The following is a 25,929-nucleotide window of genomic DNA, read 5'->3' on the forward strand; positions in this document are numbered from 1 at the left end:
CTTTTCTGTTTCTTAAAAGCAGATGATCCTCCCATGTGAAAGGCACCCTCCCTCCACCAAGAGGAACTGGCATCCTCAGATGGGAAGTGGAGACTGAAAGAATTCTCTGCAGATCTTATTAAGATAACTCTTTAAATCCCCTCACACAATTTGGTTGTTTCTTCATAGTGTACTATTCTTTGCCCAGTTTAGCATAACTAACTCTATACTATTTCTTGGGGTCTTATGATGAATCCCATGCAATGTAAAACTAGTATTAAATCAATCTCTATTGTTTTCTCCAGTTAATCTGTTTTATGTCAGTTTAATTCTTGGGCTCAGCGAGACCCTAAGGAGATGGAGGTGGAGTGTGGCCAACTGGCAGTGGTAAAGGCTGCAGTGTATCAGATGCACTGTAGCCATCTCATGCTACCCAAAAGCATCCAGTGGGAATAGCTGGCAAGTCTGGTTTAAAATGTGGCCACCGTTCCACAGCTGGCAGTTTCTCCTGGCCCCACTAAGGCAGTCATGTGGCACTTCTCATTTTCCTGGCCAAGATTTATTTTAATTCTGGATTTATAAAAGAAATTTCACTCACATGATTCTAATAAAACAAGCATACATTTATTAACTAATTTAAAATAAACTGACTTATTTTGTATGGTAGCTGTTCAACAAAAATATTTACTCTAAAATACAAAATTAGAAATGACTCTTTCCTAAGAGTCATTTGGATTTGTTATGATAAATCAACTGGAAAAACGGAAAACATTTCAGTGTTTGTGTGTGTCTGTGTGTGTAATGTGTGTCTCCTACAAGAAAACAACAGTTGTAGGAAGGAAAATTTGTGTGGGGAAAAAAAATTTGAGGCCCAGGAGTTTGAATTTTGGAGTATGATTGCATCTTCCTGAAAGAACACAGCCTGCAGGGCTGGGATCTTACCACCTCTTGTGGTCTTGATATGGGTGATCTGCAAAGCAGAAGTAACTACTTCACAAAGTTGTAATAAATCTCAGACAATGTAGAAAGATGTTCATCTAAAAGAATATTTAAATGTTCCATGAGTAATTTTCCTAATGTAAAACCATTTTATTTCTATACTTACTACTTAGAACTAACCTGTTAGTGTCTATGTTCTAAAAGTCAACACTTCTTACATTAAAAACCTCTATCTTCTTTCTTATAGGTGCACTGGCTGCATTCTGAGTCCCAGGACTGTGGGAAGTAGCCACTGGATTACAGGCATGTTGTGGAAGTTGCTGGTGAGATCGCAGCCTTGCAGGCTGTGTTTTTTCAGAAAGATGCAATCAACTCCAAAATACAAACCCTTTCTAGCATACTTTACAACAGACAGGCAGTCAAACAAAGAAAATAAAAGAACAGTGGAAACGCTCTATAAATTTTCAGTTGACATTAGGAAAATTCGAAGTTTAAAAGGATGGGTACTTCTGGAGGATGAAACCTATGTTGAAGAAGTTGCAAATATTTTACAAGAACTAGGTGCTGATGAGGCTGTAATAGCCAGTATTTTGGAACGCTGCCCAGAAGCAATTGTCTGTAGTCCAGCTGCTATTGACACCCAGAGAAAACTCTGGCAGTTGGTCTGCAAAAATGAGGAAGAGTTAGTCAAGTTAATAGAGCAGTTTCCAGAATCTTTCTTTATTGTTAAGAACCAGGAGAACCTAAAGCTCAATGTTCAGTTCTTTCAAGAGCTGGGATTCAAGAATGTAGTCATTAGTAGATTTCTGACAACTGCATCCAATATTTTTCATAATCCTGTTGAGAAGAATAAGGAAATGATAAAGCTCCTTCAAGAGAGTTACCTAAATGTAGGTGGCTCTGAGGCCAACATGAAAGTCTGGCTACTAAAATTATTAAGCCAAAATCCATTTATTTTGTTAAGGTCTCCTACAACTATAAAGGAAACACTAGAATTTCTCCAGAAGCAAGGCTTTACAAACTTTGAAATTCTTCAACTTCTGTCCAAACTCAAAGGATTTCTTTTTCAACTTTGTCCAAGAGGTATCCAGAACAGTATTTCCTTCTCTAAAAATGCTTTTGAATGCACAGATCATGACCTGAAGCAATTAGTTTTGAAATGTCCTGCTCTTTTATATTATTCTGTTCCAGTTTTAGAAGAGAGAATTCAGGGATTATTAAAAGAAGGAATTTCCATAGCTCAAATAAGAGAGACACCAATGGTTCTCGAATTAACGCCACAGATAGTTCAGTACAGAATAAGGAAACTAAATTCTTTAGGCTACAGAATAAAGGACGGACACCTAGCAAATCTAAATGGAACAAAAAAAGAGTTTGAAGCTAACTTTGGCAAAATTCAAGCCAAAAAAGAGAGGCCATTATTTAACCCTGTGGCACCATTAAATGTTGAAGAATGACTTACTGACTGATGTTACTTCTTCTTAACAATAATGAAACAGATTCTCAGATACTTAAGCAATTCAGGCAGTTAATGGGCACCAGTAATTTTAAGGACCTAGCTTCTGAGGTGTTATCTCTGAGTAGATGATCTGTGACTCATTTGCATATTTTAAAATACAGACTGGTTGTGGTGCACATCCCTATAATCCCAGAGATTCAGGTAGCTAAAGCAGGAGGGCCCCAAATTTAAGGTCAGCAACATAGGTCCTAAGCAACTCAATGGGACCCTGTCTCAAAAAATAAAGATGGCTGGGGATGTAGCCTAGTTGTAAAAGCCCTCTGGGCTCAATCCCTAGTACAAAAAAAAAACCCAAAATACAAACTGCACTTTTTACAAAGTTGTTAATTCATTGTCCTTGAACTATTATTCCAAAAACTCTTGTACTATTCAATGGCACATCAGTGTGATAATTTATAAGTGAATCATTTCTAAAAATTGACAAGTACACTCTCTTAATTCAAAATATGGGAACATTTACTCATGTTTTATTGAAGATGTAGATAGTCTTCCTTATTACCAGCCCTGAAACATCACTTTGCTTTTACGTGAATTGTAGCTTAGTGTTAGTGAAGCATTAGCAAGCTTCTGACACCTTTTTTTTTTTTTTTTTTTGAGAACTTGTGTTTGGAATAAATACTTTTGAGAACCAAGTATTACTAATCCAAAAGTAGTACAGAAGCCTACCTTTGTGGCCTTTTTGAAACCAATCAACCATTATCTCTCATGAAGCACTTATGTGCATTCAGTATTTTCCTCATTTTACAGAGGAAACAAACTTAGAGATGTTATTCAGCTGCCAAGTAGGAGAGCCTAGATTTATTCAGATCTGGCTTCTGTTCAAACCTTATGAATAGAAAGGATCTCATTCTAAATGTGAAGGAGAACACTTGCATAGTTTTGTCCTGGCATTAATCAGTAATATGTTCTCTTTCTTGCAAACTCTCTGGTGCTCTCTCGAAAATATCTGTTTAGATACACTAATCAGTTGGTTTAGATACATCTAACCCGGTGATTAGATGTCAATTTTGAGATGCCTATTAAACATTCTAGCAGGGATGTCAAATGTGCAAATGACTAAGTCTGGAGTTGTCAAAACTGGGGATACACATTTGAGGATCATTTGCATACTGTGGTATTTAAAGCCATGGGTCTAGATGAGATTGTCTGGAATGTAGATTTGGAATTAAGACAGCTGTGAGCATGGGAAAAGTTGATCAGAGGAAGAAAAGAAGACATGGTCTGTAACAATTCCAATGGGAGGTCAACTATGGTAGAGAATTGCCGCAGTCTGGCTGGGCACAAAATCACGAGCCACTCAAGCAGGAACAAACTTTATTTTCTGAAACTGCCGCCAATGCCCCGTATGCCCCCCCCCCAACAATCCCGATTCCTGGAATTCCCCCCCCCCAGCAAGTTCCTCTCCCGGAATTCCCTCCTACTGTATCCCCAACCAATGGGAACTCTCCAGGAGTCCCATAGCAGGCCAAGGTGAACAGCAGGAGTCCAATATCCATATGAATGCAAATCTTAACAATCATATCTCAATGGCTAGCTGGTGTCACCTTTCAACCAAAAATGCCATGCATCATATTACTTGGCTGTGGCTCTTAGACTAGCAGGTTTGCAAAAAGGAAAGTATTGATTAACCCTGTGAAGAGTGTTTCTGGTGTAATGAAGAAGGTGAGAAGGCCAACTGGAGTGGATTGTAAAGAGAATGGGAGACAAGGAAAAGTCATTTTGCTGTGAAGGAAAAAATTTTAAATGAAGTTTCAAGATTAATTTTTGTTTAACGAACATGTTTATATGCTGAAGGGTATAACCCAAGAGACACAAATAAGAGATGGAAAACTGCAAGATTAATAGCCTTGAGGAAGGAAGGAAGATTGACTTTGGTTAAGAGCAGAGATTCTGGTCCTAGTCCACAGAGCCTGGGATAGACGTAGGCAGGTTGATGGGAGCCAGTGGAATGAAAAGCAGGGGAGGGGCTGTCTAGTTGCCTCTTTGCAAATGACAGTAGAATCAGGGAGGAAACAAGTGGAAGGTTGGAAATAGAGGAAGTCATTTGAGAGGAAAGTAAACACACAATGGAAGGGGAGGATAATTGGACAAAACTTCAATAGCCCACGTGTCCTTTCCGGACACTGATTTAAAAAGAAACTATAGTCAATATATAAGTTAAAATTTTAGGTCCTCGGGTCCAGGCACAGGGAACCAGAGGCAGTTAGAAAATACAACTATAGCTTATTCCATATTTGAAGATTACCATTTTTTTAAAAACAGATCCACATTTATGGTCAGTCCAGCAATTATACTGACTTTATTTTCCCTTAGGCCAAATTCCATTCCATTGTTTGTTTGGCCTCTGAAATAGTTTTGCTTTGCCTTTTCTCCATTCTTACATTCTCCTATCTCCATATGAAATAAAACTTTTAAAAAACTGAAAATCTACAGCATGGCAAGGGGAGCTTTTCTTGCATGAAACACTAGTCAATTTCATTTCCTCTTTGAGAAAAGGTTCTAATAACAAAATTAAATTGCCTTCAATTTATGTATGATTACATTAAACTTATTTCTACAGCAAAATAAAATTTGTTGCCACAGTAAATATGATCACCTGGCATTACTCCAGTAAGCTTCCTGATAAATCAAACATACAGCCTACATTGAATATCAACACCAGAAGGAAAGACTGGCTACTGAACAGGCCCATTTGTTTCTGGACCTAAGCTGGAGAAGTTGTGACTGACACTAATTCAAAATCAATACAGGAAATTCAACTAACAATGTGAAAGTTAGCCAGTTCTGCATTTGTAAAAAAAAGGTTTTGAAGATGTTTCTGGCCTAAACCTTATGCTGATTAAATGATGTAGGCTAGGACCTGGCAGGAAAGCAGATGCCCAATAAGTAGTAGTTTCCTACCTTCCTCCCCATTGTTTCTCATTTCTGCCCATTGAGTGGTCTAAGAGGTGCTCCCTACTTTATAAACTCCTTCCCCAGTTTCAGACTTCAGTGTGCACAGTAACCTTCAGAGGTTATTAAAATGCAGTTCTGGGCTCTATCCTGCAGAGATTTGGCAAACTGAGGTAAAACCTAGAAATCTGCATTTTTAATCTATTACGGGTGTTTAAAATATATTTCACTGTTATGTTGGAATGTTATGTTTGTACATTATTATCACAAAAATTAAAAACTGGATATAGCACTTTCTAAACTGCTATGTAACTAAGTTTTAAGATTATCCTGTATTTAAATTTCCTTTATTTCTCCATCTTTATGAAACATTTCACCTTTTGCAGATCATAGTGCTTTATTAACAAGTTCATGTTTGTTTCCCATTCTTTAATACAAAAAAATTAATCATCAATTATTTTCACTTGACATTTTGGTAAGTACAGGATTCATGTCAACATTATTAGATCAGTCATTCAAGTGGGTCACACAAGTTTATCTTCATTGTGCCAAATACCCACTCAAAAAATAAGCTGAGTAAGATACCTCCAGGTGTATAAAACGATTGCAGTTTCTTGAAGTCAACGTCCTGTTTAACAGGTCAAATTGCTAGTCTATGTAAATAAACTGGAAAAGACTTGAGGATACAGCTGTACATATATCATCAAAGGGTAAGTTCATTCAACAAGAACCTATACTGTACATTTGTACAGTTCTCTGCTACCATTGCAAAAGCCCCTCTGAACAAAGTTGTGGTTAGAATTTAAAACAATCTGGATGAAATAAAATGTACCAAGTAGCTTTTCTGTAGCAGAAATGAATTATATCCATTTTCCTCAAGCAAATTTAAGACAAGCAAAGCTAAAAATAAATATGCAAGCATATAGTAAACTAAAGTCTATACCTTAGAAGAAATTCAAGTACAAAACAGCAGGGCCTATGACTATGTAAGAGAAATTAAAAATACTAGCAATGAAGCAGTAATTTATGTAACAGCAGAAAACAAGTTCTCTAATACCATTACTTAGATCATTTAGCATTTATCTACTTTGGAGTTTAAAACAAATTCCCTTTGCTAATTAAAACATTTGACCAATATACCAACATATTGCATGAAATAAATGACTATTTAATTCCTCATGGATTGAACTCCTGATGACTTCAGTTTTGTATAAGTGAAAGGTTCAAGACCCTGTGAAGATTTGCTCAAAATTCCTGCTGGTATTTATGAAAGCTAAAAGTGATATTCTTATCCAATTGTTAATCACATTATTAATGTAATATTTGTAGTGGTTTATATAAGCCTCAGGTTTCAGAGTGATCTGTTCAAGTTCTCAGAGATACTATGTTGAATGACTTACTGGAGAACATGACCCCACTGCCCTTTCTTCCTCCCTTTGGGAGGTAGAGGAAGAATGGGCAAATTTCCAGACTTGAAGTGTAAAGAAAATTAAGGGCTTTTTTCAGGATCAAGGTATAATCCTCAGTTATAAGGAATGCCAAATACATGTGAATTATTAAATTTTCATGAAGCTAAACATGAAACAAAATTCTAGCTATGTAACTTTGAAATGAATGAGACAGGATGACAAATGTAGTAAGATATGACACATTTGCCATCCATAATCAAAAACTTCAATTCCCTATCTGAAATTGATTTGAAAAATGGTATGAAGTCTACAGTTGTGTTGAAGGACTGTAAGATATTTTTAAAAGCCTATGTAAATCATAGAAAGCACTTATATTTTATATTCAAAACTGATGTATGGAGCCCATTTCATTCAGTTTAAAAGTCAGTCCTTACATATTTGTGATTGCTTTTATTGTATTTTTAAAAGGGAGAACTACTGATACTTTAAGACATCCTAAAAAGACAGAATAGGTGTGAAAGATTCTTTTTATATCTTGGATGCTTTTAGGTAATTTTTAAATACTTAATATTTGTTCCTCCTTAATCTGAAACTCTTCCAACATAGCTTCTGAACAGCTAAGAAATACTCCTTAGGCACTGTTAGGTGAATTAACAATGAAGTAAGAATCCAAGTTGAAATATACAATTTGACCTTAACGACTTAACAGAACAGCTAACAAGCACTGTCTTATCAACTGACAGCAAGAAATGCCTTTATCCCATCACTCCTGAGATTCTTAAGAGGGAAAACTAATTTTACAACCTTGAAAAAAAATCCATAGATAATTATAAGAACTGCACATATTTAAGGTATTAGAAAAGATGTTTTCTTTTGTAAGGCATCAATGATTAAATGAATACAATGCATATCTAACAAAAGATGATTAATATTATCATAAAACCATTTATCTTTTCTTTTAAACTTCTCAAATTCCTGCTACTTTTGCCAGCTTAAATAAGAAACAAAATGCCTCTTGGCCTAAACAACTATGGTTTTAAAAAACTAAGACATCTGAAACTATTAGGCACATCAAAGGTACAGTTTATGTAGTTCAAAGTTCCCTTTGTAAGGGGCATGAGTTACCTGGCACATTGTACATATGGAACTGTAAAGATCATCTACTAAATTCAACTTTCACATTTTTAGTCAAACTGAAAGACTTATAGTAAATATTCAAACATACCATATTTTCAGTTACAACTGAATAAGAGTAACATTTTACCAGATAAAAACCTGGAATTTGAGTATGAGAAACCTTCATACACTGTGCTAGTATTGGTCTCTTCTTTTTAGATGAAAGCCAGTCGTCAATACTTTCAACACAGCAGTTTAGAAGATAAACGTCCAAAACAGGTGACTTGGTTGTAGTCCATAATTTAGCAATTCAATGCCACTGGCATCATAATGCTGTGGAGAGCAATATATCTCCATATTTTAGTCAGATTTGTCTTTCTTCTTTCCTGTTAAGGGCACTTTGTTTACAACAGCGGACCCAACAGCTGTAACACCTCCAGCCACAGCAGAAACACCCCCTTTCACCAGCCCTATTCCCATGGAAGGCACAGTTGTAACAGCTGTTTTGGTCACCTCCAGACTTTTTCCACCAATCCAAGCTACACCACCGATGGTGGCACCAACAGCTCCCTTTGTAACATTGAAGATACCCCCAGTCACACGGGACAACATGCCTGGTTGCTGCTGTGGATGATCTTTCATTGAACCTAATGAGAGAAAATATAATCAAATATAAATATAAAGAAATAATATAAATATAAATATAAAGAGCAGTACAAAAGTCATTGAACAGTCTCCCTCACAATCAGAAAGTTGATTTGAGAAGCCAACCAGTTGACTGATTGAAAGACATTGAGGAGTTCTTGCCTCGAGGGTATAGTTTTGTATACATATGCTGGTCCAAAACTAAGTTTTAATACCTATGAAAAGAAATGATTTAGAGACGAGGCAACTTTCATAAAACAATCCTATTTTAAAAGATCTAATTTTACATGCTTCCTTGATTTATAGTTTTGTTAAGAAATAATCTTTAAAAAAAAAAGAAAATCTTTTTTAAATATCCCAAAACCATGAAAAAAATAAAAATAAAATATTTACATAGCCTTCAATTTCCTTGATAGGATTCAATCACTACTGAAACAGTCTTCATATAAAGCAGTGGTTCTCAAAATACAACCCAGGAGTCCTGGGGAACCCTGAGGCCATTTCAGAAGATATCCACAGATGAAAACTACTTTCAGGCTGAAGTTGTGGCTCAGAGTAGTAGAGTGCTTGCTTAGCATGTGTGAGGCTCTGGGTTCAATCCTCAGCACCACATAAAAATAAATTTAAAGAAAGGTATTGTGTTCATCTACAACTTTAAATTAAAAAAAAAAAACACCTACTTTCATAGTAATATTAACATGTCATTGACTTTACACTTTCATTGTGTCACAAGTTTACAACAGTTTTCCAGAAGCTAAATACCACAACAAACTGAATGAAGCAATAACTCCAAAATGCAGCTGTCACCCATTAACCCAAACATTAAAGATATTTGCAAAAACGTATAAACAGTGTCACCATGCTCATGATATTTTTTTGTTTTAGGAAAGAGTCACTTTTCATAAGAACATGATAACCAGGTTAACATGTAATGTGTATACTGGGTTCTTTTGGTGAATAAAATTCAAATTCAATTTTTACTAAACACAAGCCATCTGGGCCTCAATTTTTTAAGAAGTTTTTTGATATCAAAAAGCTGAAAATCGCTGATTTAAATATATTTGGGTCCCTGCTCTGTTGTGTCCCTTAATGATATACTTAAACAACTAATACTGTGTAAAAACAGAAAAACAAAACTATTCATAATTTAAAATTGTTACCTAATATCACTTTTATTTAGATGTAAGTAAAATATACACTATAGCATACATTGTTAATATTTATATCACTTCCTCAGTGATTCTTATGGGAAAAAAGTCTGCACTTTAAACATCTTATTTAAAAAAATTATTTTTAGATACCCCAGAAAAGTAATATCAATATAAGAAATTTAGCTCTTTCTAAGTCATCAGTTAATTTTCTTTGGTTGGTTGAAGGTTGTTTTTTTTAAATAGAGCCATAAAAATTAGATGTAACTTCAAACTTATATAGTAAGATTTCATAAAAGCTTCATCATACCAGCTTCTAATGAACACAGGTCTTTTCTCCTTTGTCACCTAATAATTTAAGCAACAATGCCACATCATCAATGGTGTTTTTCTAAACTTCATAGGAAGTTTGTAATTCAGATTTTACCTACTGAAAAAGTATAATCTCGCACAAATAAAGATGAATTCTTGGGTACACAGGACAACATTGTACCATAAGTTGGGAAAATCTCAGTCATTAATCAAAATAGTGTTTAGGTATGGATATAACAATGGCTAAATTAAAAAAAAAATGTGTTTATTAAGGAGTTGGGGATGTAGCTCAGTGACCTAGCACTTGCCTAACATGTACAAGGTCCTGAACTCAATCCCTAGCACCACAAAAGGAGAAACAAATAGTAAGCATAATTTATACAATTTTTGAATGGCTGAAATAAAATGCTTATGATATAGATGAGCATTTTAATATGTTAATTATAAAATTATGATGGAAAAGATTACATAATTGATAATTCTTTTTTAATTAAAGTCAAATACATTAGGAAGAGAGGCAATACCCTGATTTAAGGATAACATAGATGACTGAATCATGCCAAATACCTCATTAACAAAATTATCTTACTTGGCCAAATTTAATGAAGACAAATAATTTTTTCTTACTAAATAAGCTAAATATTGTTATTCTCTTCAATTACTCTGTACTCTTAATTGCCACCACACAAATTATCTGCTTTGCAGTTACCCTTGTTAAACAGCTGACATTAAAATATATTCCTGAGGCTCTGTTCTCTTGTCATCCTCTTGGATGCCTTTATCCTTTTCCTGAATTCTTTCCATAAAGTCCTTTTAATTTTCTCTTGAGACCTAACTTTTCAAAACTAAATCGTTCTAGTCCTAAAAAATAAAGCATGGAAAAGAGCTAATAATTTTCCAGGATATTCTTCCACCAAGCAAACTAAACTAAATTAAACCAAATTAGCTAGTTCTTCCATCTTCTTTTAGACTTAAGAGCAAGCTTTTCATTGTGTTATTTTCCTAGCAATTTCGTTTTTATCTACGAATATATGAAAAAAATTTTTGAAAAGTGGATAACATAACTGGGAGGAAAATATAACACCTAGAGTCAGGACTTCCAGCCCTAGCAATTAATATGCAATCCTCCAAGATCATTATTTATATTAAGTTTAATAACATTCTATGCCAAAACTATAAATTAAAAATGCCGGGCTGGGAATGTGGCTCTGGTGGTAGTGCACTCGCCTGGCATGCGTGCGGCCCAGGTTCGATCCTCAGCACCACATACAAACAAAAATGCTGTGTCCGCCAAAACTAAAAAATAAATATTAAAAATTCTCAAAAAAAAAAAAAAAGCCTGTAGTCATTTTCTGTATGGAATGAGGACAATCCAGGGGGTAGTTATTATTTCCAAGGCTTTTGGAAGTAAAGAAATAGAAAAATGTTTCATGATGTCATAATTTTCAAACTATAAGAGAATTATGATTCAGAAAGACATTAAAAGACCCTATAACCATGTATTTATTAATATAGGAAGAGAGAGCTACCAGTTATAATACAATGGATAACCGGAGTTTAACAACAAATCTCAAATGCTTCTTAAATTAAGCTGATCTTTTTTGTATACAGGACATCAAAAATAAACAGTTTATGAAAAGATGTTCTTCCTTGTGAAATGGTCTTTAAAATGTGACAGGAAAATAAGCCTTACATGATAAAATTAAATTGTGTCTCAAGAAAAAAAAGTTAAATTGTGTCTCCACTCACCAATACCTGTGCTTCTTAATTAAAAAGTACAAGTGTTTATCTTCTATTACTTTTAAAACATTTACTGAGCAGGTAAACAAGCTATAATTCTATAAATTTAATAAAATCAATCAAATTTTCATTCACTCGTATATTCTTTCCGTCTTTCATGTTGTAACTGTATACTTGCCTTCTGGTGGTTCATCACTAAGGTATGATGGGATTTCTTGATTTTTATCTGCTTGATTCATAGCTCCTAGAAAAACCATACAAACATTTCATTTTAAGATCAGACTACTACTATTCTCATGCTAAATTAAGACTTTATTTAGATAAATGCTCATCACAAGACTACTTCATTTTGTCTCTTTTCTATTTCAAATTGCAGTATTTAAGAAATACCTTAAATGACACCAGTGAACAAAATATATCTTATCTGAAACACTAACTGAAGAGTGGCAGTCACAGTATCAGCTTTCCTAGAGTTGGTAATATGAGGCTTCAACTTGTGAAAATTACCAATAAAAAAGAGTTGGAAGGTGGGGGTTGGGGAAAAAAAGAAGCATATATCTTTTATACAGATGACACCCTCAATCTGAATCAGTAAAAGATTTTGATGACTTTTTTGTTCTTGTTCTCAGAGCACTGATTTTAAAAAAAAGTAACAATTCAAAATCTTTTATGAAAAAAATACAATTTTAAAAACATAATTATTTAAAAGTAGTTAAGAGAACCTAGGAAACAAAAACAAACTATGTTGGGATGAAAAAAACATGATTAAAATTTATTTTCCCATTCTCCTTTATTATCTTAAGATACTTGCTTTTAAATTCATATGTCTAAGTAAAGACCAAGACAGTCAAGATTGGTCTAAAAGTGTTTTTTATGACATACTGTCTTAGACACATACACACATATACACAAAAACAAAAAACTCTGGTTCTGTGATTCCAGTGTCTACTGACTTCTCAGCTCTACATCTTTACAGCCTAAATCACTCTGTCTGTGCATATACAACAGATATTTTAAAAGGACATCAAACAATGTACTTTAGTATTAATATATTAATTAATTTTAAAAATAGTGATTGAACTGGGCTAAGCAATGTTTTAGCACGAGGTATAGCAGTGATCAATAAAGACCAAATACCTGCCATCATGAAAAGTCACTCCAGTTGAGGAAGATAATATATCAACACTATAGTGCTTGTCAAACAGTGTTAAATGCTAAAGAGAAAAAAAGGGTAGGATGGGGAAGAAAAGTGATCTTTTAAATAGGGTAAACTATGAAGGAGGTAAAGATATCAGATATTTAGGTGAAGAGTCAAGGTAGAAAAAACAGCAAGAGGAAAGTATGGCAAGGACAGCATCCAAAAAGCGTAGGAGAGGAAGTCAAAGAGCTCCTAAGGATCACACAGGCCCCAGCAGGGATTGATGCAGATTGGCTTTTAAACTGAGGGAAATGAGAAGCCAGTAGAAGGGATTGATCAGAGGAACAAGATGTTCTGATTTATATTCTTAAAAGATCATACTGGCTGCTGTGGAAATAACAAACAATAGGAGAACAACCTATTAGAAGACTATTTCAATAATCTGGGCAAAAAATGTTGGTGGCTTGGTGTGGTCCAAGCTGAGGTTGTTGAGAAGTACAGGATTTTCAAAGGTAATTATAATTTCATGCAATTCATCTTGCTATGCCTTTAAAATCTAAATCCTATGTAAGAGGGAGCTTCACAGCACCCTAAAATCCAACAGCAAATGTCGTGTGTGTGTGTGTGTGTGTGTATGTGTATGTGTGTGTGTGTGTGTGTGTGTTTTGCTGTAGTGAAAATCCTGACTCAGGCCACTTAGCAATACCATCTAATCTTATCCTGGTCTGTTTTTTAATTCAGTACATATGTACTTTAAGTTTAAAATCACCCCCATATGATTTTAAGATTAAAAAAAGAAAGCATGTGATCTTTTTCTTAAAAAGCCAAGAATATCAGCTGTTGCATTACTAGAAGAGGTTCATGACTAATTTACCTTAATTTTAAAAAACCCTCAAACTATAAAGTTACATATATTTCTATTCATATTTGTATTTTCTTTGATTTATCATCATAGTAAAATCATTAAAAATTATACACATAGTGGTTACAACTCTGGTTTCAGAAATTCTAAGTTTGAATCCCAGCTTGATCATAAACTATATGGCATGGGGAAAATTAGATCATTAGATTCTTGATTTTTAAGACATTTAAAATAAAAAATGAAGATATTCTAGCCCTAACAAGATGAAAAATGCTATTTAACAAATTCTAAACATGCAGAAATTTCTGGCAGAATATGTGTGTTCTTCCTGTGAAACATTACTATGTTAGATCACTTTCTTCCCTGCTGGGCTGTTAATTTCAAAAGGACGAACATCTTTAACTTGTTCACCATTGTAATCCCAGTATATTATAATACACACACACACACACACAATTTCAAAAGGACGAACATCTTTAACTTGTTCACCATTGTAATCCCAGTATATTATAATACACACACACACACACACACACACACAAATCCACAAGATCACTTGATTAATCGCTTATCTGATCAACAGAAGTTACAATACCCTATATACAAATATGGGGAAAATTATATGCACTCATATATTTTAACTGGAGTTTTAAAATAGGATTAGAATAGTAACTACATTTCAAAAGCACCTTTCTGATCCCTAGTCATAAATCCCTACTAACTGTCTTACCTTTTCTTACTGACACAAAATCCTTATAAAATTCTTTTTCTAAACTTTACCTATCTTATAACTAAAAAATGAAAAAGACTACCATTTAAAAATTAGAGCTACTTTATACTATGACAGCATAAAATATATGCAACGTAGTCTAAACAATACGAACTGCCTTCAAATTTCTGTGGGTAGGCAAGGAAGAGACTTGAATAAAGTTAACTGTCACATGTATGCTTTAAGAAGCTAACTAAAGGGCCAGGGCTGTGACTTAGTGGTAGAGCGCTTGCCTAACATGTGTGAGGCACTGGGATTGATCCCTGGCACCACATAAAAATAAAACAAATAAAATAAAGGTATTGTGTCCATCTACAACTAAAAATTTATATATATAAAAGCAGCAGCTAGATAAAGCAAGAACAGATGGAAGGACAGAGAAATTAAACATAGTAAGTGGCTACTGTACTAGTACAGTCTCAACTGTTTTTCCTGTCTAAACAAACACTTGGACAAAAAAATCTAGAAGTCACCCTTCATCTTTTTTTTATATTCTCACCTGAAAATCAACTAATTATGTTATGTAAATAAATCCAGAATATAACCACTTCCCACCATCTCTTCCTAACACCATTTTAGTCTAAACCATCTTAATCTTTTATGATATTACAAAATCTCTGAACTGGTCTCCAAGCTTTGTTCCCCCTTTAATTCAGCTATGCATTACTCTTAAACCCCCCTGCTTCCTAGATTGCTCAAAATAAAATCCAGAGTATTTAAACCTTGGCTTTTGAGGCCAGACATCTAACCCCCATTTCTACTCTGATATCTCCTACCATTCTACCTCTTGCTCGTTCTGCTCCAGTAAGACAAGAGTTCCTTATTTAGACTTTTTCTCCAATCTATACATGGCTTGCTTCCTTCCTTCCTTCAGGTCCTTGTGAAAATATCTCCTATAAGACTTTCCCTGACCACCTTATAATAACCAAGCATCTCTTCTACTCTATCATTTTGAGTAACCCTGCTCTACATTCTTCATAGCTTTGTCAATAAATGTATCCTCTTTGTGTCTCTCCCAATTAGAAGGTTAGTTCTGTGAGAACAAGGGCTTGGTTTTGTTCACTACTTCAACTCCAGAGCCTTAAATACTTTTAAGTTTTATTGTGTGAAGCAGAATATAACTTGGGGCTGTAGCTCGGTGGTAGAGCATTTGCCTAGCATGTGTGAGGCAATGGGTTCAATCCTCAGCACCACATAAAAATAAATAAGATAAAAGAATTGTGCTCCTCTACAACTAAAAAAAATTAAAAAGATGAAGAATCTAGGATGTTAAATTTCTTGTGTAAGCAACTACATAGACATAGATGGTGATGAAGACAGAAGATATGCTTTCAAGGCATCCATAGCAGATGTTCAACAGGCAAATGGATTTAAGGGACCAGAGACTTAAGAAGTCTAAGTTAGAGCTGAGGTTCTTAGAGTGGTTTGAAGTGATAGCTGAAGCTGTGGTGTGTGGATGACATGAATGAGGAAAAGAGTGATAAGAAGTAGACTGATAACCTTAAACTAATCATGTTTTTCAAAGAGAAGCCAGCAAAAACAACCCAAATGAACCTGCAAATGCACAGTCAAATGAGTACAGCTTTGTGGAAGGCAAGAGAGGAATTTTAAGCTTCCTAAAGACATATACATTGCAGACAAAAATAATTTATGAAGAGTGTATATTACAGGAAAATGCTAATATTATATTTAGAAGCTAGCATAAAAGGTATATTTCATATGATCAAATTATTTTAAAAATCTATATGAAAAGACAGGAAAGAAGCACACCAAGCTGTTAACAAAGACTGCAATTAAAGAATAGGAAAACGCCTACAAAGTATTTACAGTTTATTAGTACCATGTAGTAAACATATATATAGTATTTATAACATATAGATTTACATACATCTATGGTGTTTATGTAGTATTTATATACTTAGCATGCATATATAGCATTTATATATATATAAATACTGCACACATTACCTTTTTTTTGGTGGTGGGGGGGGCGTACCAGGACTTGAACTCAGGGGCTCTCAACCACTGGGCCACCTGCCCAGCCACTATTTCTATATGTACACATACATAGATATGTATGTAGTTAGCATCTTTGTTTTGATTTTTAATGTTTTATATCAATAAGTATCATTTTTGTAATTAAAGAAAAAATATTTTTAAGTCTCAGAAATCAACAATGTTCATAAATAATACTTTAAAGTTCATCTAGTTCTAGTTATTTTAGGTTTTCATCTACAGATGAAGTTAGTCATCTAAAAAATAATATTCTTAAATCATGTGATTCTTTAAGAAAATGACACTACTGTGTTTTGTTCAATTATGCTCTTGTTAAGAAAACCCTGACATGGCTTAGGTTGTGGCTCAGCGGTAGAGCGCTTGCCTAGCATGTGCAAGGCCCTGGGTTCGATCCTCAGCACCACATAAAAATAAATAAATAAAATAAAGGTATTGTGTCCAACTACAATTAAAAAAATAAATATTAAAAAAAAGAAAACTCTGACAAATAGCCTTATCCAAGCTATTACTATATTAACAGTCCAATATTGTTAAGGATATTACCCACTATTATCACTTGATAGCTCTGACATGGAACTCTACATAAGAACTTCCTTAGAACTAATTATTCAGAAAATTCCTCATTTCACCTAAATATTCAACATGTTTTCTTTGAAATCTGTGTATTTTCTTACTTAATAGACACAAAGATATGTCATCTCCCTTCTCCCTTTGATTTTTAGGAAGCTTACAGCTAAAATCCAAGCTCTACTAAGTAGGCTCCTGTGGTCTAGCTGTATCCTGTCTTCTGCTCCCCTATTCCTCCATAATCTCCTGGCACCCCTCTCTGGTTGCTATTTTCTCTGGTTTGCAAACTTATTCATATTTTTACCATTTTGTTAGTATTTTTTTTTGCTGTAAGCTGCTACAAAGTACTTATGGAATAAGTTGGATAAAAACAAACCACTTATATCCACATTAATTTTAAGCATCACAAGAAAATATGCCTATCAACTTAGGGCCCAACCCTAGTTTAAGCTAGGGTTGTGCTTTTCAAATTTATGTTTTTATAAGTAGGTAAAGCTAGGGGCTCCAAGAAACATGATACATGCATTTTACTCCACAGGAAAAACATGATACATGCATTTTACTCCACGGTAATTTCAGTTTAAAAAAAAAACAAACACATTTTTTGTAGTTGTAGATGGACAGCATGCACTTACTTTATTATTATTATTATTATTATTTTTAATGCAGCGCTGAGGATCGAACCCAGGGCCTCACACATGCTAGGCAAGTGCTCTGCCACTGAGCTACAGCCCTAGCTCCTGGTTATTCTGTTTGTTTTTGGTTTTTTTAATACACAGTAAAAAGTAAAATTAAAAGTACTTGGGAATTTTCTTTTTCTTAAGATAAACAGGCTTTCAAATAATTTCATTATTGCCCAGGGCTGCTTTAAAGCACACTTTCAGATTTGCCAGCACTCCCCTGCCAGCCCAACAGAATTTCTACTCCCACAATGTGTTCAGTCTGCCCTTGGATTAGGAGTATTTCTAATCTAAAATGCAGAAAATTAGATACTATTAAACAAACATTCACAGCTACATTTAAAATTATTAGCAAGGGCTGGGGTTGTAGCTCAGTGGTAGAGCACTTGCAGGGCATGTGTGAGGTTCGATCCTCAGCACCACTTAAAAATAAATGAATAAAAATAAAGGTATTGTGTCCATCTACAACTGAAAAATAATTTAAGACCATTAAATTTATTACCAAGATGTACCAATAGGATTATCAATAAACAATAAAAATATATCAGGAGCCTTGCCAAGCCAAGCATAGGTCTAACTAGACAACAGAGAGACTTGATATTTAGAGGAACTTTGAAGTCCTAAGAGGTCACATAGCCTGGTTTTTGTTTTTATTTTAATGTCTGAGTTTCTTGTACATCACAGATCTTTTTTGGGGAATGAGGGGGTGAGGGGTGAGGGGAGGGGGTGAGGGGTGAGGGGAGGGAGTGCCAAGGATTGAATCCAGAGTCACTCTACCACTGAACTACCCTACCCCATCCTCTGAGACAAGGTCTCACCAAGAGACTGGCCCAAAACTTGTGAACCTCCAGCCTCAGTCTCCCAAGTCACTAGATGACAGGGATGTGCCACCCCATCTGATCCTTCACTGGTCTTAGTAGCAAGTATGTGGCATTAAAATTCCTCCTGAACTTCTAGGGTACTAAAAATTGCCTAAAAGACACAGCTATTTGGGATTTTCCCTCTGCATTTCATATTGTATGATAAAACAGAATTCTTATAAAGGTATTTGCTAAAATCCTTAATCTATAATATCATTTGTACTTTTCATATATAAACTATGCCTAACCTCTACCCACATATATGTGCCAAACTTTTAGAGCTATTAACTCTTTATGGACAGCACCACTTTCTACAAAGAAAAAATATTTTTTATAAAGTTGTGCCCCTTTATCCATTTGGGATATGTTGTAACACCCCAATGGATATCTGAAGCCACAGATAATAACAAACCCTATATATAATACATTTTTCTCCTATTTATACATACATTTCTATGATAAAGCTTAATTTATATTCTAGGAACAGTAATAGATTAACAATAGTAAAATAATGTGTTATAAATACCTTAATACATAATAAATAAGTAAAATAATAAAATTATGTTAATATGCCATCTATTAAAATATCTCATTGTACTTTCACCTGTTCACTTAAAGGAAACACTTTCCAGCTTCTATTTAGCATATATGAATTGCCAGCATTACTACTGTTGTGCTTTGAGCCATTATTAAATAAAATAAAATATTACTTGAATATAAGCATTATGATAATTAATGGGATAACCCAAAAGTCTATTAAGTGCTTAAAAGGTGGTAGCACATACGGCATGGATACAGTGAACAAAGAGATGATTCATGTCCCAGGCAGGACGGAGTGGGACAATGCATGATCTCATCATACTACTCAGAACAATGTGCAATTTTAAAATTTATGAATGTTTTATTTCTGGAATTTTCCATTTAATATTTTTGGACCATGGTTAGCCACAGATAACACAGGTAAACTGGAGAAAGTAAAACTCATGGGTAAAAGGGTCTTACATATTACCCTTCTGTTTATTATCACCATTACAAGAAACCTGTTTTCTTATATTGGGAATTGTGAACACAAACATACCCCTAACCCTTAAAAAAAAAGAATCTGCTAATAAAATTTAAAAGTATACATGTGGATTAAGCACCAACTAACAGTAAAAGTATAAAAATGATGATTTCAAAATGTTACCCTTGCTAGTGCGATGGCCCAGGCCTGTAATCCCAGAGGCTGAGGAGGCTGAGGCAGGAGGATCCAGAGTTCAAAGACAGCATCAGTAAAAGTGAGGCGCTAAACAAGTCAGTAAGACCCTGTCTCTAAATAAAATACAAAATAGGGCTGGGGATGTGGCTCAGTGGTCAAGTGCCCCTGAGTTCAATTCCCAATACCCACTCCCCCCCAAAAAAATGTTACCCTTAAATGATACAATCAACAAAATCATTAAATTCTATATAAACCCTGCCCTAAACTTACTGAATCATTAATTCAACATGTATTTGAGCCCTCCTCCTATGTGGCAAGTATCCTGTTACACATTTAAAGCTTCAATTTGATTAAAAATACAAAAATTACTGAGCCAAAGTTTACAATCAAAATGAAATACATGCCCTGCCCGGCACTTACTAGTTTAGTGAACCATTCATTCAAGAAACAAAATTATCTGCTCTCTAGAAGCCCATAATGCACCCAAGTTTCTATTTAAAAAAAATATACTTTCCTAAAGAAGGTATAATGACAGATTAACAGCCTTTAGATCTGGATAAAGATGTAACTGATTCTAAGGACATAAATCAATTCCATCTTTTTGTTCTAACACATGACAAACTATTACACTACCAATTAAAACTGATTATAAGTGGATTTTTAAGAAACTGAAATGTGAAAGACCTCTGACAGCAAATTCATTAGCAGTTACTTTAAGCAGGAAGAATGGATAATTCTTGTCCCATACAACAGTATCATAGATACAACAGCTGGCAAAAATATTAAGCAAAGATTAATAACAGCACTATTCCCTAGAGGGTAATTTATTCCAATAATAGAAATAAGTAAACAAATGCCCCTTGGAAAGCTTCTTTTAGTTTTTTAAAAGGAAAATAGATGAATCAATGTTTTGTGGGTTTCAGAAACATCTTGTAAATTTAAAATTTTTGTTCATAATGAAAACAGTATACAAATTTGTCTGTGAGTACCACCTCTCTAACATGCCAAGGAAGTTAAATCACACTAACCTTTTTTGTAACATTCAAACACAAAAATACAGTGCACAACAGTTTACCTTAGAAGTCACTTTCAAATGTTATTAAACAATAAGTGCTGATTTTCCTATATATAAAAAAAAGACTGTAAACAAATTAGCTAAGTTCTTCTACATGTATGTATATAGAGAGGAACTCTGCCATATCCTCACTCCCATGTTTTAGTTTCTCTGCCAAATAAATGCAAGGAGACTCATACACATATACCAAGTCATGTACACTAAACAGTTTAGTAGTTTTTAAACTTATTTAGGTAACCAACTATTCTGAACATTATGCTTACAGAGGTGTCCCTACCCCTTAATCAACAATAAATAAGACCACAAGAAATGCATTCAGTCTAGCAAAAAAGAAAAAGTAATGTCAATAAAACTTTACAAGTGTACACACAGTGACATGTAACAACTGACAGTGTCAAAACAGCACTGTCCATTAAGTGTTGTCCTTAAATGAATCATTAAATAGAACTGCAATGCTCTTGTCAAACAAGACAACCAACACATCATCATCTACTCCAAATTATATTCATCAATTCAACAGATATTTGCAACCCTAACTGTGTGGAACACTTAGTCGCTGAACAAGAATACAAAGGCTCTACTCTTAAGGTGTTTATATATAAACCAGGCACATTCCTCAGGAAGCAGGAAAAGAGCAAATACTGAATACATGAAACAAAGAAAGTAGATTTTCCTGAGTTAAAACACACACACACACACACACACACACACACACCTGCATATGTATTTGCCTAAAGTATTAAACTTTTCTAATGATGCTGTCAATGGAAACATTTTTCCTCGGTTTCTGGTATTTTTGTTATAACAATGACCTAAGCAACGAAAACTGGAAAAAGCAAAACAGGATGCATACAGATTTATTAAAGTTACTTCTCCCTTTCTTTTTAAAAAGCAGGCATGGGAACACACCCACGTACATGTTGGTCTGATTATCAGTATTCCTGGGCAGTCTTTAAGAGCGCCCATACCAGTGCAAGTTTTAAAGGTTAAACAAGAATATATATAAATAATCACAGTACCTAAAGTATTTTCATTTGGAATTGGCACAGCGTTCACAAGGATTCAATAAATCAAAAAAGAACCAACCTCTTCTCTAGGTGTTTCTAACACTTCCCGGCAGTCCCTTCTCCCATTGATCCCTCTAGGCACTTAGCAATTTTTTTTTTCTTTAGCAGAGAGAGTGACGTGGCAGGAGAGGCAGAAAATGACCCTGGAGGCGCCCTGGCTAGGGCTAAACTCAGCACCTCCTTCCTTGCCTTCACTCTGTACCCCCAGAAGACCCCCGCTCCAGTAGGGTTCCTGAATTTCTGTGTAAAACGGGTTTAGGAGTGAAGCTGTGACTGGAAGTGTGAGCCTGGGGACTAATCTTAAGCTGGGCGTGCATGGCAGAGACACTTGACTGGGGTCAACAGGGACAGCACTGATGGGTGCTCCAGAGCACCCCAGGTCCTCCTCGGCGCCGCCAGCGCCCCTCTCCATTCCCACTCTTGGAGGTTCAGGTTAGGCGAGGCTAGGCGGGGGAGTGGAGCCTCCTACCTGGGAAGAGCACTGGGAAGGTCCAAGTACAAGAAGCCAAGCCCTATGAACTTGAACCCAAGAGGGTCGTTTATCAACAGGTCGGGAGGAAGCGGGGCGAGGGCGCACAGCACACAAGACCCTCAGCCGCGTCCCTCTCCAGGCTGCGGTCGCCCCCGCCCCCACCCTGACACCCAGGACGTTACGAAGTCGGGGCAGTCCCCAGCCTCCAACCGCGGCCCCGGAGTCAGAAATACAAAAGCCGAGTAACCCCGCCAGGGAACCTCCACCAGCCCCCAACTTCGTCCCGCCCCTCCCCCTTCCCCCTCAGTCACCCCGAAAGGCCCGGCTCGGGGAGGCCCGGCCCGGAGGCAGGAGGAGGTGTAGGGGAGCTCACGGAAGAAGGGAGAGCGAGGAGGGCAGGAAGCCGGGCGGCGCCCCCCGCCCCACAGCCGACTTACCGCCGGGGTCGGGGCCGGCGCCTGGGGCTGGGGCCGGGCGGAGGGAGCGGGAAGCAGCGGGGAGGGCTGAGGTGGCCTGGGCGGTAGCGGCGCCGGACACAGCCCTGGGCAGCTGCGGGCTCCCGAGGCTCCCCTCAAGCTGCGGAGCCTGAAGCCTCGGTCGGCGGCGGCGGCGGCCTCTGGCTGCGGACGTGGCGCCCGACGCGACCCGCCCCCTCCGCAGCCTCCTCAGCTCCCGCCTCCTCCCGCGGCTCCGGCTCCGACGCGCACGCGCGCACGCGCACCCGCGGCCCCCTCCCGCGCCCACCCGTTTCTCGAACTGCCGCCCTCCCAGCAGCCCCCAGCCAGTCACTTCTCGACGTGCGCAGGCGCGGTGCCACGGTGGTGCTCCCGCCCTTCGCCCCCGGGTGCCTCCGCGGGAACCCCCGCAGGACTGCGCGCGCCTCATCCTGGGGTCTCTCCGCCCCCTTTCCCCCACCGTCCAATCAGGTCGGGCGAGGGGCGCGAAACCCGGGGACGCGCGGACCACGGCCTTCCGGCCCGAGCTCCAACCCTGGCGGCCCCCAGAAGTCTCCGTTGCGCCACCGAGTAACGGTCGTGGGAATTTAGAACCTTCGCCCCAGGGAAGGCAAGACGGTCGCCAGTTTCTCCGGTTCTTCTTCGCCCGGGGGCCTCAGCCTTTTTTCTTAAGCTGCTGCCCTCGGGGGAGTGACTAGCTGGGCCTACTCAGCCGTCCACGTCGAGGCTCGCCTTTGTGACCCAGCGATGGGGTGAGGAGAGACCTGGCTTGTGTGTGTTTCGAGGTTTCTTTTACTCTTTCCTGCCCTCGAAGTGCCTGGGAGTACCGACCTGCCCCGTTCGTCCTCGCCGCCCAGCGCTCACTTAGTGCAAGGCCGGGCGCTTGCCAGACGCTGGGAGAGGGTGAGTTGGAAATGAGAGCCCGGGGCGAAGGCTCAGCCTGCGGAGCAGCTGCCAGAGGATATGGTCTGTGCACTCCCACGTGGCCAGCCCTGCCTGCAGCTGAGCCATCTGTCATGTGCGGCTGGGCTTCCAAAGGAGGCTGCGGGTAGCCTCCCCAGGTTGTTTTGAGGACCAAAGAAGATAAGTGCTGTGTTTCTTTGGTCAACATCTATCCCATGAAGATGGCCATAAATCCATCATGCCTGCTTTGAGATCAGAAGAGGTGGCAGGTATGAAAGGGCTTTATAAACTGACATCTTACACAAATGTGCGAGTTTTCCTTTTATGATCTAATTAGCAAGTCAAAAAATACACATGAAAAAAATATATATACAAGAAAGAATATAAACATGGAACAAATGTTCACAATATTTTTTGAAATACAAAATAATCAGGGTGGTGCAACTGAGTAATAACTATTAACAAGGCTCAGGGGAAAAATAGGCACACTAACCAAGAAATCATCCTGAAAGAAGCTAACTTTGATCTAGTCCTTTTTTAAAATGGACTAAATATAGTATATGGCATCAGCCTACTTTTTAAATTCATCAAAACAATGAATTAAATCCATCTAGTTGACTGTGCTGAAGTTAACAAGTTGACACTGTAGTTTTACAGAACTCAAAGGAGATTTTAAATCCTGCTCTTTAAATATGGTTAGATGGTTAGCAGTATCTGTGGGTTGTTGTGTTTACCCAGCATGTGAAGTTATGGATACTTCCTCTATTTTCTTGTCACAGAAGTCTCTAATATATCTTTACATGTGACCTTTCAGGTTGGGACTCTAGGCAAAATCATGAAATGCATAATTACACTTTGTTTCTTCTTGTACTTCTTTCTATTATAGAATTTATTAAAGTAAAAATGACATATAAAACTAGGCACTTCTGAGAGATTTTTAATTTTTAATAGTTATTCAAAGCTGTAGTTGAATCTATTTTATAAACCAACCAAGAGGTAGGGGAGCTCTTTTGAGAGTTCACCAGAACATTCTGAAACTGCGAATGAAGGTAGTCATCTATTTCTTGCAAGTCAGAGCCTACTCATTTCTTATTACCTATTTTCTCACCTTTAAAAGTGAATAGCACCACTTAGTGCCCATCCACTCCTGGGTTTAAAATGAAAATAATGGAATTTTGATGGAATGGCTTCCATAAAAGGATTCTATCTTGATTTGAGATACCTTGATGCAACAGAAGGAGACTCAAGGAAGGAAGTCAAGTCCTTCGTTTAATATGCTGAACTCCACTTAATGATTCCTATGCTGTGAAATCTCTTTCTTGGATTATTAAAATGAAACTTTGTCTATTGTTCTGAAGAGTTTTGTAATGTCTTAAAATAATGGGTCTCTAGTGCTTTCTGACAAAAACTTATGTTTTAACAAAATAAATTATTACAGTATGTGTCATTCTATTCAGTCTCTTAATTGGCTGAGTATTCCCCTAGTTGGTTACACACAGAGATACATTGCCTTATTGAGCAACTGGAGAAATTAGATGTGACATTGCTTAACAAGATGAGGTGATTCAAAAAGGGCCAGAAAGAAGCAAGCCAGAAATAAGAAATGTGAAAGCAAAAAAAGAAATTATATACCAATAGCACATTGAAGTTGAAAGAGATCCAATCCACCCTACCCAACATTCTAACCTACCTCCTGTTATATGCACAAATAATAGTTTTTGTTGTTCCCAGTATGTCTGTGTGGACTCAAGTGACAAATCACAGGCTGGGGTTGTAGCTCAGTGGTAGAGCACTTGCCTAGCATGTGTGAGATACTGGGTTTGATCCTCAGCATCACATAAAAATAAATAAAAGTATCTGTGTCCGTCTACAACTAAAAAACAAAAAAATAAAAATCAAATGACAACTCACTTGGTGTAAAGTTTACACATTTTTCCATGTTTCACCATGTTTTCATGAGTATAATGCATTATCCTGACACTGGGAAATGAGCTGGACAATTGTCAGCTTTATGTAGTTTGTGATCCAGTGTAAATATTAATGTTTTCCTCACTTTTACTGCATTTTAGCTCTCCTGAACCAGTTACATTATTCTTTGGTTTTCCTTTTCTTGCCCTAATATTGTTCTTAATTTTTCCTGTGATATAACAACAATTAAGATTTGACAC

At 36.8% G+C, this 25,929-nt stretch overlaps 2 protein-coding genes across 5 annotated transcripts in view; one reads left to right on the forward strand and one right to left on the reverse strand.

The window, feature by feature from the left end:
- The window catches only part of Mterf2 (mitochondrial transcription termination factor 2), a 31,719-nt gene extending 6,506 nt beyond the window's left edge, over nucleotides 1-25,213 (forward strand). The window contains exon 3 of the mRNA XM_005322324.5: nucleotides 1,166-25,213. Within this exon, the coding sequence (XP_005322381.1) occupies nucleotides 1,224-2,375 (1,152 nt within the window). The 5' untranslated portion in view covers nucleotides 1,166-1,223 and the 3' untranslated portion in view covers nucleotides 2,376-25,213. The remainder of the gene's footprint in view (nucleotides 1-1,165) is intronic.
- Nucleotides 5,708-23,803, reverse strand: Tmem263 (transmembrane protein 263). Of its 4 annotated transcripts, none has more exons than XM_078052887.1 (3): nucleotides 23,690-23,803; nucleotides 11,878-11,943; nucleotides 5,708-8,501 (listed from the first exon to the last, which is right to left on the reverse strand). In XM_078052887.1, the coding sequence occupies exons 2-3, from the start codon at nucleotides 11,936-11,938 to the stop codon at nucleotides 8,215-8,217; spliced, it is 348 nt and encodes a 115-aa protein (XP_077909013.1). In that variant the 5' UTR covers nucleotides 11,939-11,943; nucleotides 23,690-23,803; the 3' UTR covers nucleotides 5,708-8,214. The 4 variants fall into 4 exon arrangements, with proteins under 4 accessions (XP_077909013.1, XP_077909012.1, XP_005322382.2 ...); XM_078052886.1 differs by lacking the exon at nucleotides 23,690-23,803 and adding an exon at nucleotides 22,841-22,975; XM_005322325.5 differs by lacking the exon at nucleotides 23,690-23,803 and adding an exon at nucleotides 19,778-19,901.
- Nucleotides 25,214-25,929: the final 716 nt, after the last annotated feature.

Source organism: Ictidomys tridecemlineatus, chromosome 6 (assembly GCF_052094955.1).
Source record: "Ictidomys tridecemlineatus isolate mIctTri1 chromosome 6, mIctTri1.hap1, whole genome shotgun sequence".
Lineage (NCBI taxonomy): Eukaryota > Metazoa > Chordata > Mammalia > Rodentia > Sciuridae > Ictidomys > Ictidomys tridecemlineatus.